Raw genomic sequence first — 15276 nt, 5'->3', positions numbered from 1 at the left:
CGGGCGGGTGCTCGCCGCCCCCTCCTCTCTCCGAGGCTGCAGTCGGCCCAGGGGCCGCGGCTGCGGTATTTTGTCCCGTGCCGTGATCCCTCCTTCCCGGCGGGCGGCGGAGGCGCCGCGGCCTGGGCCCTGCGGGGCAGCTGGGAGGCAGCTGGAGGGGGCGGCCCGGGCCGCTGTGGCCTTGGGGCTGTAGGGGCGGGGGATTGGAGTAGCGGGGGAGGGCGCGAGCCCCCCCGGCGCCCCCTCCTCGTTCTCTGGCTGCTGGGAAGGGGGGCAGGCTCGGCGAGCCTCTCCCCTCCCCCGCCTTCCGGCCACCATCGGCACCGCCGCCGCCCCGCTGGCCCTCCAGCCGGCTCCCGCTCCGGCTCCCGCTCCTGCTCCCGCCCCGGGCTCGGCGGCCCTGGCTGGAGGAGGAGCCGGAGGAGGAGGAGGAGGAGTAGGAGGACGCCGCTCCCGGCCGGAGCCGCCGGAGATGGCCGGGGGAAACGGCGGCGGCTTCGCCTCGATGGCGGCGGCGGCCGGCAGCGGCGAGATCATCCAGCTCAACGTCGGGGGGACCAGGTGAGCCCCGGGGGGCGGGGGCGGAGGAGGTCGGGGTTCCCTGCCCACCCCCCACTGAGAGCGCTGTTCACAGGTGGGCGCTGGCTGGAGAAGGCGGCAGCTCGGCCAGGTGGATGATGGCTGTGCAGCCTGGCTCCCCAGCCTCCGAGGGCTTGCCCCCTAATTCCGGAGCGCTCCCTCCCTCTTGGGAGAAGAAGGGCGTTGTGAGTGTCGCTCTCCTCGGGAGCCAGACGTCTGTCCCCTTCTCAATCCTAGTGGGAAACAGGGAGCATCAAATTAGAGGGGACTTGCGGGAAGGGAGGGTGAGAAATATAGTTGAGTTGTGGGCATGGCTGTTGCAGCTGGAGGTCTCACAATCCCGTATTCCATTTGACTGTCTTCAACGACTACCCCACTTTACTTCTAAAACGAATACAGCCTCCCTCTCCTTTCCTTGAAAGCTTCTGTCTGCTATGCTGAATACTGTAATTGTAGTGCATTGTGTTACTTACAAAGTGTCTTAATTGCAACCATGCTATATTTATCGGTTTGAAGGAACTCTATGTAGATGTGCAAGAGGGCTAGATAATGCATTCTGAGTGGTTTGGTCGTAAGAATATTTCGATTGATTGTAAAGTGAAAAATGGGCATGATAAAAAGAGGTATGTGCCTTATCATACCGGCCCCCGTTCTAACCAGCACCCTAATCTCGCAACCGACCTCCTTTGCCACAGCCCCTTTTTCTAAGTTGTTGAGAGGCCAGGAGTGGGGCGAGAGGGGGAAGGGTGTGTGGAAACGACTTTAATTTTTGTGCAATGCTGTTTTATATTTTATGAGCCACTTTTCTCCGAGTTTGCCAAGTCTGTGTGAAGGAAGGGCATAATTAAGTTAATGAAGTATGGTAGTAGCCAAATAGCTAAGACTTCTAGGATAATGTACTTTATAATGCTCAATCCAAGATAAGTTTCAAGGCCTGAGAGATCTCTTTTGAATTATATTAGAACATGCTTTGAAAAACAATGACATTTTGGCCAGGGTAATTAAAAAAAACCTTAGTTTTATATCCCAAAATTTTTTCAAAGCTTTGCATTGTTAACAGATCAACCACAGATGCAGATATTATAATGGATGGAACACAGAGCTTTTACTCAAATACCTGGGTTCAGATCCATCCTAACATACTTTCAGCAGTGTGATCCTAGGCAAGTCACTTAACCACTCTGTGCATTGTTTTCCTTATCTGTAAATGAGAAGTTTGGATTCAGTGGTTCTTAAGTCCTTTCCAGCTCTAAATCTATGATCTTATATCCTATACTTATTCATAGGTAATTATCTTGCACCTTCAATCCATCATTTCTCCAGTATTCTTCCTCTTTCTAATTCCCATCTTAAGTTGCTATTGCTGGTGAACCATTGTGTCTGCCTGCATGATAAATGACCTTGGAATTGTTAACATATATTTTAATCAAGTGAGAACTGTGCAATATTCAAAACTTGTAGATGTAAATAATAAAAACAGTACCTAACAGTAGGCAATCAGTAAATATCTGCTGTGTCATAGAGCACTCTATTTGACCCTGGGGGAGCTACAAGCTTTAGATTAGAAAAAGTTCTTACCTTCATAAATCTTACAGTTTAGTAACAGGATATATTTATTGATGATGTTGGTTAACCATCAAATAGCACTGTACTTGTGACATTGCTCTTTTTTAAGATGCTTTTTTTATCTGAGTTATGAATACTATGTATTAATTTTTTTTTTAGAAAATTTCATATTCATTTTTATCTTAGCTTTTTTAGTTTATGGCCATTAGCAAATGTAAAATTCCACTTAAGTTATTAAATGGTTTGTGAAGGCAGCTTCAATAAAGATTAAAATTGTTATTTCTGTTTTGGGAGGGCATCAGTGCTTTGTCTTATGTCTCTACATACATAGTATAACAGAAATAAAAGTTATGGGATTACATGTATGAACAGCAGCATATGAAAAAGGTGAAGTTTTGTTTGAGTTGATGGAAAAGTAAATTAAATTTTTGTTCTGCCTTGTTAGTATTAAACTTATTTTAACTCATTGTACATAACTGTTCAGATGGAAACATTTAATAACGTAAACAGTAATGTTTACACAAAAAAAATATCCCATTGCAGTAATATGAATACATATTCTTTAACTATTGTCATATGTTAGAGCTAGGTAGGACATTTAAAAAACACGGACCTGCATAGTCACAGTGGACAGACCTGGATTCAAATGTGGTTTCTGACTCTTATCTATGTGAGATTGGGCAAGTTGCCTAACTTCCCTGGACCTTAGTTTCCTCTTCTGTAATAGGAGAGGGTTGGATTAAATGAGGCTCCTTCTAGTTATAGATATGTAATTCTTATTGTTTTGGCCAGTATAAGAAGAAAATAGTGCAAGATGTATAAAATTTATCAAAATTGCACAATGTTAGTATTGTTCTAAGATTGAAAAACTGTTACTTGAAAGAAGTGCCTATAGGATTGACTTTATACTAGCTTTTCTAAATACCATGGCCTATTTAGAGAAGAAAGAGATATATAGAAATGTGCATGTGATCAAATATATGAGGAAATTTGAAATGGTAGCCAAAGTAAGTAAAAGAGATTAAGAAAAAGACCCTATACAAAAGAGACAAACTCTTACAATGTAGCATAGCATATTGAGTAGATTACTGGACTTGGAATCAGTCATAAAAACCTGAGTGTAAATTTCATCTCAAACACTAATTGACTGATACACCTGAATAAGTTATGTAACCTTTATAAGCCTCAATTTCCTCATCTGTTTCCCTAGTCTTCAAAAAACCATCCCTTCAGCCACCCTTCCCAGCTAGTTATTGTCCTGTATCTCCCTTTCCTGGCTAAACTCCTTTGAGAAGGCTCTCTATAATACATGCCTACAAGTCTCCTCTCACTTTCTTAACTCTCTACAGCTTAGTTTCTGACTTTATCACTCAACTGAAACTACTCTCCAAAGTTACCGTTGATCTCCCAACCAAATATAATGGTCTTTTCTCAGTCCTCATTTTTCTTGCCTTTTCTATACCTTTTGGCTCTGTTAATCACCCTCTTTTAAACACTGTTCTCAATTTCATGATGCTGCTCTGTCCTTGTTCTCCTACCTGTCTTATTTCACCTTTTGAGTCTCTTTTGCTGGATAGATATTCAGCCTAGTTGTGCCACCTAACTGTAGGCATCCCCCAAGGGACTCTCTTCAGTTCTCCCTCTACTGTTTTACTTGGTGATCTCCTGAAGGCCCATGAATTCAATAATCTCTATGCTTCTGATTCTCAAACCTACTTATCCAGTCTTAGCCTCTTGTCTCAAATCTACAGTTGCCCAATGGACATCTTGAACTGGATGTCCTATGGATATCTGAAACTCACCATATCCAGAAGAACTCATTATATTTCTCTTCATGCTCCCCCTGCTTCCAAACTTCCCCATTATTGTCAAGATCACCATCCTTTAATCACCCAAGGTGTCATTCACACTCTCTCTCACTTTCTCTATCTGATCAGTTGCCAAGGCCCGTTATTTCTACCTTTGTTTTTTTTTGTTTTTTTTTTTTTTGGTTGGGCTATGGGGGTTAAGTGACTTGCCCAGGGTCACACAGCTAGTAAGTGTTATGTGTCTGAGGCCAAATTTGAACTCAGGTCCTCCTGAATCCAGGGCTAGTGCTCTATCCACTGCGCCATCTAGCTGCCCCCTATTTCTACCTTTATAACATCTCTTTCAAACATCCCTTTCTCTCCTTTTGGTGTAGGCCCTCATCACCTTCTGCCTCAACCACTGAAATAACCTTCCTCTTCTCCCTTTCTCAAGATTCTTCCCACTCTCTTCCATCCTCCATTCAGCTGAGTGTTATTTCTAAAGTTCGGTCTGACCATGTCACCCCTCCCCCCCAATCAGTAAACTCCAGTGGCTCCCTATCACCTCCAGAATCAGATATAAAACCCTTTTTTCCCCCAAAGTCTTTCATAACCTGCTCCTCCCCCATCTTCTCAGTCTTTTTTCTAGAATGAAACATTCTACACTCCCCACCCCACCCCATAGACATACTTTGTGAAGCTTTAACAAGATTATAACTCTGGATTCTAGGCATTTTCTTTAATTTTATTTTATTGAAAAATATTTTGTTTTAATTATCCTCCTCACCTTTCCATCCCCCCAATTGAGAACACAGGAACCTCAAAACCCGTAGTCAAATCAAAACAAATTTTCTCATTGACCATGTCAAAAAAAATTCGTATTCTGTACTTTGACCCTTTCACTTCACTCGAGAGGGTAGATATGTTTCATCATTTTGAGAAAATTGATTTTATTTTTAAATGTTTTATTTACGCTAGGCATTTTCATTAACTCTTCCATGTATATGAAATGCTTTCCCTCCCTATCCTGGTCTCCTGGTTTCTCTGGTTTTCTTCAAGTACCAGTTAAAAATTCTACCTTCCACAGGAAGCCTTTTCTGATGCCCTTTAATTCTAGGGTCTTCCCTCTGAAGATTCTATCCATTTTGTTTTGTATGTAGCTTGTTGGCTCATAGTTGTTCACACATTATCTCATCCATTAGACTGAGTTCCTTTGTTTCCCCAGTGCCTACTTAGCCTGGCACATACTAGGTGCTCAATAAATGCTTCTTTACTTAACTGTAAAATGTGGATGATAAACTGTAGTGTACCTACTATGAAGGGTTGTTGAGGGGCCCAAATGAGATACTGTTTCATTATTAGGCAAAGCTTAGAACATTTTTTATACGTTTGTAGAGGTAGTAAAATTGTGTATAGTTATAAAATTGCAATATTCTGCACTGGTTTGACTAAAAACTGGGTAAGAATTGCTTCCCCTTCCCATCCTCATAGCACTATGAGTAATTTAAATTTTTAATGATATAAGGGTTGGTGTTCATGCTTTCACACAATTTGACACATCATCCAATTTGTATTCCAGTAACAAAATTTTGAACATTAGCAGTTAGATTTGTGGGGAGGCAGCTTATTATGTGCTTTAGTTAAGTATGGTAAAGTGAACCAAGTCAGGTGGCATTGTGGATGGAATCCTGGACTTCAGAATTGGAAAACTTGAATTGATTACTGCCTCAGATAACATACTAGCTATGTGACCCTGGGAAAGTCTCAATACCTCTGTACTCAGTAAAAGGAAGCTAATAATAACACTTACCTCATAGGGTTGTTGTGAGGGTCAAATGAGATAACATATAGAAAGACCTTTGTAAACTAAAGAGTAATATAAATGCTAGTTACTATTATTTTTATGTAATTCTTTATTACAATTTAAAATTAGAATTTTAATTTTGTCTGAAAATATTTTCTGAGAAGGTGTTTAGTAAATATTGAATTAATTAGCCAGGTTATCTGAATTTTGTTTGAGTGCTTCTTGTGATAGAACTTCTAAAGTGTCATAGAAAAAACATTGGATGATAGTGAGAAGACCTTGGTTCTAGTTTAAGCATTTCTAGTAATCAGCTGAGTGACCTTGTCTCTAGGCCTCATTTTCTGTAAAATGAAGGGGGTTGTGATAGATGATTTCCAAGGTCCCTTCTAGTTCTTTGATTCTGTGAGTACTTTTTCCAGTACTAAAATCAAATAAATCAACTTTGTTAAATAATAGAAAATATTCCTCAACACACTTAATAGAATGTCAGCCAGTTTAATTTAAATACTTATCTTTTAAAAGTGCTCTTTGTTGCTCTAACCAGTTCCTGGGGGGGGGGGTGTGAGGGATTTACAGGAGGTGGTGACTCATTTGTATTTATGAGAAGACACTGTCTTAATTTATTGCCATTATCCCTTCATACATTTCAGAGTGCTTTCATACTATTATCTCATTTTGTTCCGATACAAAATTCTGTGGTATAGGTAGAAGAGGTATTTTAATTCCCGTTAGATAAGGAAATTGGGACTCGGCGATTAACTTAAATTACATTTGTATACAAATTATGAGCCATGTAATTTGCTAGGTGATGGTGATAGACAAAAATGAATCACTCCCTGCCCTCAAATTGTTTACATTCTATTGGGTGGGTTGGGGGAACAATACAAAAATGCAAGGTAATTTTTGGGAGGAGGCACTAACATTTTGGAGTGGGGAGAGTCAGGAAAGGCCCTTATGTGTGGATGCCATAACTGAGCTGAGCTTTGAAGAAAACTTGGGATTCTGAAAGGCAGAGGTGAGGAGGAAGTGGATTTTAGGGATGGGGGACCACCTTTCCAAATGTACAAAGAGGAGAAACTGGCATGATGTATGTAAGGTATGGTAATAAAGACAGTTTGGCTAAATTTCAAAAAACCTGAAGGGGAGTAATGTATAAGCCTGGAAAGGTAGGTTGGAGTCAAGTTGTAAAAGGGTTTAAATACCAAATAGTTAATAGATCTCAAATTTATAAAATGGGGGTGGATAATACATACACTACCTATTTCACAGGGTTGTTGTGGGTTCGAGGTTTTGTAGACTCTAAAATGCTATATAATTATTACTATTAGATAAGTCAAAGAACCAAGATTAAAACCCATGTCTTCCACCTTCCTGTAGAAAATAGTTTCTGCTGATTTTTGTTCTTGCTTAGAAATTTACTACTGGTCTAAAGAGATTAAAAAAAAAAATCACACCCCCATTATTCAGTCCCAGATATTTAAGTGTTAAGCTAAAAAAAGTTAATTGTGCTAAATTACTTTAAAGATTGAGAGAAAATAAAACTAATGTTTTACATTGAGAACTCTTTTATCTTATATATCGATCATAATTTTTTTTAATACATAGCAACATTCATGATTTAAACATGTTTACTGAGTGTTTACATTGTGCTAGGGGCAATCAGAACTATAAAGAGAAATGAGGCAGAGACTTTTTCCGTGGAGCTTTTATCCTAGTAGAAAATGTATAATTTCTTTCCATGAAGCCTTTTCTGATTGTTTCCCACGCCACAAGATAAAATATCATAAGTAGATGTGAAATTACAGTAAGAGAAGTACAAAGTACAATAGTAATTCACAGAAAAAAAATTTCTTTTCACTGGAGTGATGAGGTAATATGACACATGGATTGGACTTTCAAGGATGAATAGGAATTCAACTTGCAGAGTTAGAAATAGGGAGAAGAGTATTCTAGACCGAGGGAATATCATGAACAAAAAAAGCTTTGGTTTGTGCTCTCAACAGTGTGGGTACTCCCACCACTTAATCAAATTTTAATGGCATCTTCATCACATGATTTCAAATTAATATTTCTACAAATCTTCTGTAGAGAATCCACCCAGTATGCTAGAGGTCTGCTTATATTTTAAAGCTTTCCATTTCTCATAGCTTGGAAATTGAGTATTTGGTATTGTTGCCTCTATTAAAAATGTTCTTACATTTTTATGGATCTTTGTTATGTCCAGGCAAGAGTGGGTTACAGTTTTGTCTGTGGTAATGCTCCAATTTCAGTACAGTTTTTGTTGAATTCTTGAGAATATTTGGGAGAGGGTCTGTATTTGCAATGAGAGAGTTTTCTTATTTGTAAAAGAAATGAAAGATACATTATAATATATAATTTTGGATACCAGATGTTGCTGGGCGTTTGGGAGGTACTAAATTTTCAGACCTGCAGGGATACGTGGCATAGTTTCTACCATTTTTCTTGGAATAATCTTCAGTAATGTGTTTAAGTCTGGGTTTCTTAAGGATAACCCTTCTGTAATTTCTGGTGGCAGTGACCAAATCCTGAATTACCATCATAAATCCCTCCATTTCTATAAACAAATCAGCTTGTCTCATTCAATTGTTTGACACTTTTTTGACATTTTTGGTTGAGTTCATGTGGATGTCACCATGGAGGGCTTTTTGGTTTCACTCTTGGATCTCTTTTTTTTTTTTTTTTTTTTTTGGTGAGGCAATTGGGGTTAAGTGACTTGCCCAGAGTCACACAGCTAGTGAGTGTTATGTGTCTGAGGCTGGATTTGAACTCAGGTCCTCCTGACTCCAGGGTTGGTCCTCTATCCACTGCACCACCTAGCTGCCCCTTCAATTGTTTTATAAGCTCCATACAATCCTGTGTACTTATTCTATGTTGATTGGGACCATTTCTGATGTTTATCCATTGCAAATAATGGTAGCTTTTGGTTTTAAGAATACACTTTCTATCACATTAAAAAGGATTTTTTTAATTATTTATATTAATGCTGATGATAGTTTCTCCAGACTATGCTATCCTGTCATTCTCAACTCATTTTGAGCTTATAGTCCTACTCCACTAAAACCCACAAGAATCTGTTTCACAAGAACAGTTTACTAATAATGCCTCCCTTACTTTGTATTTATGAAGTAGGTTTTTTTAAAGTATTATTTTATTATTTTCTTCAGTTATATGTCAAGAAAATTTTTGCATTCATTTTTACAAGGTTTTGAGTTCCAGTTTTTTCTCCCTCTCTTCCCTCCCTTCTTCTGAACATGGAAGACAGTTTGATATAATTTATACATATGCTGTCATGTAAAAATATTTCCATATTAGTCACAGTTGTGAAAAAAGAAACTGATCAAAAGAAAAAAACTATAAAAATAAAGTAAGTGAAAAGAAATGCTTCAACCTGCATTCACAGTTCTTTATCTGGATGTGGGTAGCATTTTCCTTCAGTGAGTCCTTTGTACTTGTCTTAGATCATTGTGTTGCTGAGAAGAGCTGAGTCATTCATAGTGTTGCTGATACTATGTACAATGTTTTCCTGGTTCAGCTCATTTCACTTTGCATCAGTTTGTACAGGTCTTTCCAGGTTTTTCTGAAATCTGCCTGTTTGTCATTTCTTTATTGTAACATAGTATTCCATTACATTCTTGTACCACAGCTTGTTTAGCCATTCCCCTGATGATGAGCATCTCCTCAAATTCCAATATTTTGCCACCATGGAAAAGGGCTGCTATAAATATTTTTGCACATGTAGATTCTTTCCGCTTTCTTATGATCTCTTTGGGATACAGATCTAGTAATGGGATTGCTGGATCAAAGGGTGTGCACAGTTTGCTTGCCCTTTCAGCACACATTGCTTTCCAGAATGGTTGGATCATTTCACAACTCCAGTAACAGTGCATTAGTTTTCCAGTTTTCCCCCATCTTCTCCGGCATTTACCATTTTCCTTTTCTGTCATGTTAGCCAGTCTGGTAGGTATGAGGTGGTATCTCTGAGTTATTTTAATTTGCATTTCTCTAATAAAAAGTTATTTAGAGCATGAAATATATTTTTTTGAAAGAAAATTTAAGCCTGTGTATTTTTCCAAAGTTAGGTGCCAATGGAAGTAGCTTCAGAGAAAGAATAGCAGCTGCTATTCCTCGAAATTCCCAAGAGACCAAAACTCAGGAAAGCAGCCAATAGTAAAGACCCTGGACTCATGTTTGTATTCACAAATGCAAAGTTTAGGCAACAAAAAAGATGAACTAGGGGTCCTAACAAAGGAGGGGACTTGATAGGATGAAGTGTATGCTTGAACATGGCTCTACCTTGTTCAAAAGAAACAAAATAGGGGTAGGGTGGCATTATATTTTAAGAAACATTGGGGAGGAGTTCAGATCCTGGCCTCATAAGTCACTTAACCCCAATTGCCAAGAAAAGATAAGAAAAACCATGGGGAGGAGGAGGGTGTGGTGGTGTACATCTGTAATCCCTGAGAGGACTTGAGGTTGTCAGACACCTTGCACGCTGGGGTACTGAGCTACTATGGGGATTAGTTGATTGAATGTCATTACTAAGTCCTGATAGAAGAATAGAAGTAATTTTTGTCATGGTAGTATAGTACAGAGCACTTAGAGAAGAAATAGATGAAGAGTTTGGGAAAATGGTCATAATCCTGGGTTATAATATAGTGGTATGATACAGTAGTGATGAGGGACTTTGATTATCGGGACAGATGTTATTTAGTCAGTCAATAAGCATATATTAAGTACCTACTATGTGCCAAGCACTGTGCTAAGCGACGGGTACACAAAAACAACAAAAAAGAACAGCTCCCCTTAAAAACATCATAGTTTAATGGGGGAGATAACATGTAAATACACTTGTAAAAAACAGCTATATTTGGGATAAATAGGAAATAATTAGCAAAGAGAAAGCACTAGAATTAAGAGCCAAAAGTAGAGCAGCTAAGTCCTTGACTTGCCTTACTGGTAATTTCATCCTTAAAAAGGCAAGATCACCAAGAAGGGAACATTTTAATTGTGCATCTGATTCTTACTATCAGATGAAAGAGTTGCTGGTGTAGAAATAATAGTAAACTTTTGTTGTTGTTTTCAACATTCATTTTTATGAGATTTGAGTTCCAAACTTTTCTCCCTCACCCCTCCCCAAGACAGCAAGCAATATGATACAAGTTATACATGTACAATCATGTTAAACATATTTCCACATTAATCATATTGTGAAAGAAGAATCAGAACCAAAGGTTAAAAAAAAAACAGAAATAAAGAAAAAAAAACAAAAAAAAATGTAAAATATTCTTCTTAGATCTGCATTCAGACTCCGTAGTTCTTTCTTTGGATATGGATAACATTTTCCATCATGAGTCTTTTGGAATTGTCTTTGATCATTGTGATCCTGAGAAGAGCTAAGTCTATTGTAGTTGATCATCACAGTGTTGCTGTTACTGTGTACAATGTTCTCCTGGTTCTGCTCACTTCACTCAGCATCAGTTCATGTAAGCCTTTCCAGGTTTTTTGAAATCTGCCTGTTTATCACTTCTTATTGCACAGTAGTATTCCATTACATTCATATACCACAGTTTCTTTAGCCATTCCCCAATTGATGGGCATTCCCTGATTCTAATTTAAAAAAAAATTAATTTATTTATTTTTAGTTTTCAACAATCACTTCCATAAGCTTTTGAGTTTTAAATTCACCCCCCTCCCCGCTTCCCTTTCCAAAATGGCATATAATCTGATATAGGTTCTACATACACATTCCTATTAAACATATTTTCACATTAGTCATCTTTTAAAGAAGAGTTAGAACCAATAGGAAGAACCACAAGAAAGAAGAAACAGAACAAAACAGAAGGAAAAAAAAAAGCAAATAGTATGCTTTGATCTGCATTCAAAACTCTGCAGTTCTTTCTCTGGAAGTGGATATCATTTTCCATTAGGAGACTTCTGGAGATGTCTTAGATCCTTGCATTGCTGAGAAGAGCTAAGTCTAGCAAAATTAGTCATTGTATAACCTTGCTGTTGCTGTTGCTGTATACAACATTCTCCTGGTTTTGCTCACTTCAGTCAGATTCAGTCCATGCAAGTCTTTCCAGGTTTTTCTGAAGTCCGCGTGCTCATCATTTCTTTATTGTAAATGGTATTCCATTACATTCACAAGCCACAACTTGTTCAGCTATTCCCCAATTTATGGGCATTTCCTCAATTTCCAATTCTTTGCCATCACAGAAAGAGTTGCTGTAAATATTTTTGTACTGTTTCCAATTTTTTGCTGCCACAGAAAGAGCTGCTATATTTTTGTACCTGTAGACCTTTTCCCTTTTTATGATCTCTTTAGGATAAAGACCTACTAGTGATATTGCTGGATCAGAGGGTTTGCACAGTTTTATAACCCTTTGAATGTAATTCCAGATTGCTGTCCGGAATGGTTGGATCAGTTCACAACTCCACTAACAATGCATTAGTGTCCCAATTTTCCCATATCCTCTCCAACATTTATTATTTTCCTTTTCTGTCATATTAGCCAATCTAGTAAGAGCGAGCTGGTACCTCAGAGTTGTTTTGATTTGCATTTCTTTAATCAATAGTGATTTAGAACCTTTTTTCATGTGACTATAGATAGCTTTAATTTCTTCATCTGAAAACTGCCTGTTCATATCCTTTGACAATTTGTCAGTTGTATTCTTATAAATTTGACTTGGTTCTCTACGTATTTGAGAAATGAGGCCTTTATCAAAAACATTAACTATAAAAATTGTTTCCCAGCTTTCTGCTTTCTCCTAATCTTGGTTGCATAGGTTTTATTTGTACAACAACTTTTTAATTTAATGTAATCAAAATTAACCTTTTGCATTTCATAATGTTCTCTATCTCCTTTTTGTTCATAAATTGATCCCTTTGCCATAGATCTGACAGGTAAACTATTCCTTCCTCTTAATTTGATTGTGGTATCACCCTTTGTCTAAATCATGTACCCATTTGACCTTAGCTTCATATGCTGTGTGAGATGTTGGTCTGTGCCTAGTTTCTGCCATACTATTTTCCAGTTTTCCCAGCAGTTTTTGTCAAGTGGTGAGCTCTTATCACAGAAGCTGAAGTCTTTGGCTTTATCAAAAAGTAGATTACTATAGTCATTTACTACTGTGTCTTATGTACCTAACCTATTCCATGGATCCACCACTCTATTTCTTAGCCAGTAACAAATAGTTTTGATGATTGCTGCTTTATAATATAATTTTAGATCTGTTATGGCTAGGCCACCCTCCATTGCATTTTTTTTTTATTTCCCTTGATATTCTTGAACTTTTGTTCTTCTAGATGAATTTTGTTATTTTTTTCTAGCTCTATAAAGTAATTTTTTGGTAGTTTGGTATGGTACTGAATAAGTAAACTAATTTAGGTAGAATTGTCATTTTTATCATATTAGCTCAGCTTACCCATGAACAATTGATATTTTCCCAGTTATTTAGATCTGGCTTTATTTGTGTGAAAAGTGCTTTGTAATTGTGGTTGTACAGTTCCTGGGTTTGTCTTAACAGGTAAACTCCCAAATATTTTATATTGTCTACAGTTATTTTAAATGGAATTTCTCTTTCTATTTCTTGCTGCTGGGCTTTGTTGGTAATATATAGAAATACTGATGATTTATGCAAGTTTTTTTTATATCCTTCAACTTTGCTAAAGTTAATTATTTCAAGTAGTTTTTTTTAATTGATTCTCTAGGATTCTCTAAGTATACTGTCATATCATCTGTAAAGAACGATAGTTTTGTTTCCTCATTGCCTATTCTAATTCCTTCAATTTCTTTTTGTTCTCATTGATAAAGCTAACATTTCTAGTACAATATTAAAAAATAGTGATGATAATAGGCATCCTTATCTTGCCCTTGATCTTATTGGGAAAGCTTCTGGCTTATCCCCATTAAATAGAATGCTTGCTGATGGTTTTACATAAATACTACTTATCATTTTAAGGAAAACTCCATTTATTCCTTTGCTATCTAGTGTTAATAGGAATGGGTACTGTATTTTGTCAAAAGCTTTTTCTCCATCTATTAAGATAATTGTATGATTTCTGTTAGTTTGTTATTGATATGGTCAATTGTGCTGACAGTTTTCCTAATATTGATCAGCCCTGCATTCCTGGCATAAATCTCACCCAGTTGTAGTATGTTATTCTGGTGATAAATTGCTGTAATCTTTGCTAATATTTTATTTATTTTTTTTTTGCAGCAATATTTATTAGGGAAATTGGTCTATAGTTTTCTTTCTCTGTTTTGGCTCTTCCTGGTTTAGGTATCAGCACCTTATTTGTGTCATAAAAGGAATTTATTAGGACTCCATCTTTGCCAATTTTTTCAATATAGTTTATATTTTGTTGGAATTAATTGTTCCTTAAATGTTTGGTTGAATTCACTTGTAAATCCATCTGACTTGGGAGATTTTTTTCTTAGTGGTACATGGCACCTACCAATGGATTGTTCAATTTCTTTTTCTAAAATGTGGTTATTTAAGTATTTTATTCTATTAATGTGAGCAATTTATATTTTTGGAAATGTTCATCCATTTCACTTAGATTGTCAGATTTATTGGTATACATTTGGGCAAAATAGCTCCTAATTATTGCTTTAATTTCCTCTTCATTGGTGATGAAGTCACCCTTTTCATTTTTGATGCTGGTAATTTGATTTTCTTCTTTTTTTTAAATCAAATTAGCCAGAGGTTTGTTTTATTTTATTTTTTTTTCATAAAACTAGCTCTTTGTTTTATTTATTAGTTAGTTTTCTTACTTTCAATTTTATTAATCTCTCCTTTGATTTTCAGAATTTCTGATTTGGTTTTTAATTGGGGATTTTTAATTTGTTCTTTCTCTAGCTTTTTTATTTGTATGCCCAGTTCATTGATCTGCTTTTTCTCTATGTTATTCATATAAGTATTTAGCAATATAAAATTTTCCCTAAGAACTGCTTTGGCTGCATCCCATAAATTTTGGTATCCTGTCTCATTATTATCATTCTCTGATGAAAATCTGTGGTTTGTTGTTCGACCCACTCATCTTTTAGGATTAGACTATTTAGTTTCCAATTAATTTTAAATTTATCTTTCCATGGCCCTTTATTACATGCAATTTTTATTGCATCATGATCTGAAAAGGATGCATTTAATATTTCTGCCTTTCTGTATTTAATTGTGAGGTTTTTATGCCCTAATATATGGTCAGTTTTTGCATGGGTGCCACTGAGAAAAAGGTATATTCCTTTCTATCCTCATTCAGTTTTCTCCAGAGGTCTATCATATCTAACTTTTCTAAAATTCTGTTCACCTCCTTAACTTCTTTCTTGTTTATTTTGTGGTTAGATTTATCTAGTTCTTTTTTTTTAGGCAATTGGAGTTAAGTGACTTGCCCAGGGTCACACAGCTAGTAAGCGTCTAGATTTATCTAGTTCTGAGAGATGGAGGTTGAGGTCCCCCACTAGTATAGTTTTGCTGTCTATTTCTTCCTGTAACTCCCTTAACGTCTCCTCTAAGACTT

At 37.2% G+C, this 15276-nt stretch overlaps 1 protein-coding gene across 1 annotated transcript in view; it reads left to right on the top strand.

The window, feature by feature from the left end:
* Positions 1 to 472: 472 nt before the first annotated feature.
* The window catches only part of KCTD3 (potassium channel tetramerization domain containing 3), a 71481-nt gene continuing 56677 nt past the window's right edge, over positions 473 to 15276 (top strand). Inside the window, exon 1 of the mRNA XM_027871887.1 lies at positions 473 to 561. Coding sequence (XP_027727688.1) covers positions 473 to 561 — 89 coding nt within the window. The remainder of the gene's footprint in view (positions 562 to 15276) is intronic.

The sequence above is a fragment of the Vombatus ursinus genome, unplaced genomic scaffold (genome assembly GCF_900497805.2).
Source record: "Vombatus ursinus unplaced genomic scaffold, bare-nosed wombat genome assembly UNPS02014798.1, whole genome shotgun sequence".
Classification (NCBI taxonomy): Eukaryota; Metazoa; Chordata; class Mammalia; order Diprotodontia; family Vombatidae; genus Vombatus; species Vombatus ursinus.
The sequence above is the reverse complement of the archived record's forward strand: the minus strand, read 5'-3'. Positions and strand labels throughout refer to the sequence as shown.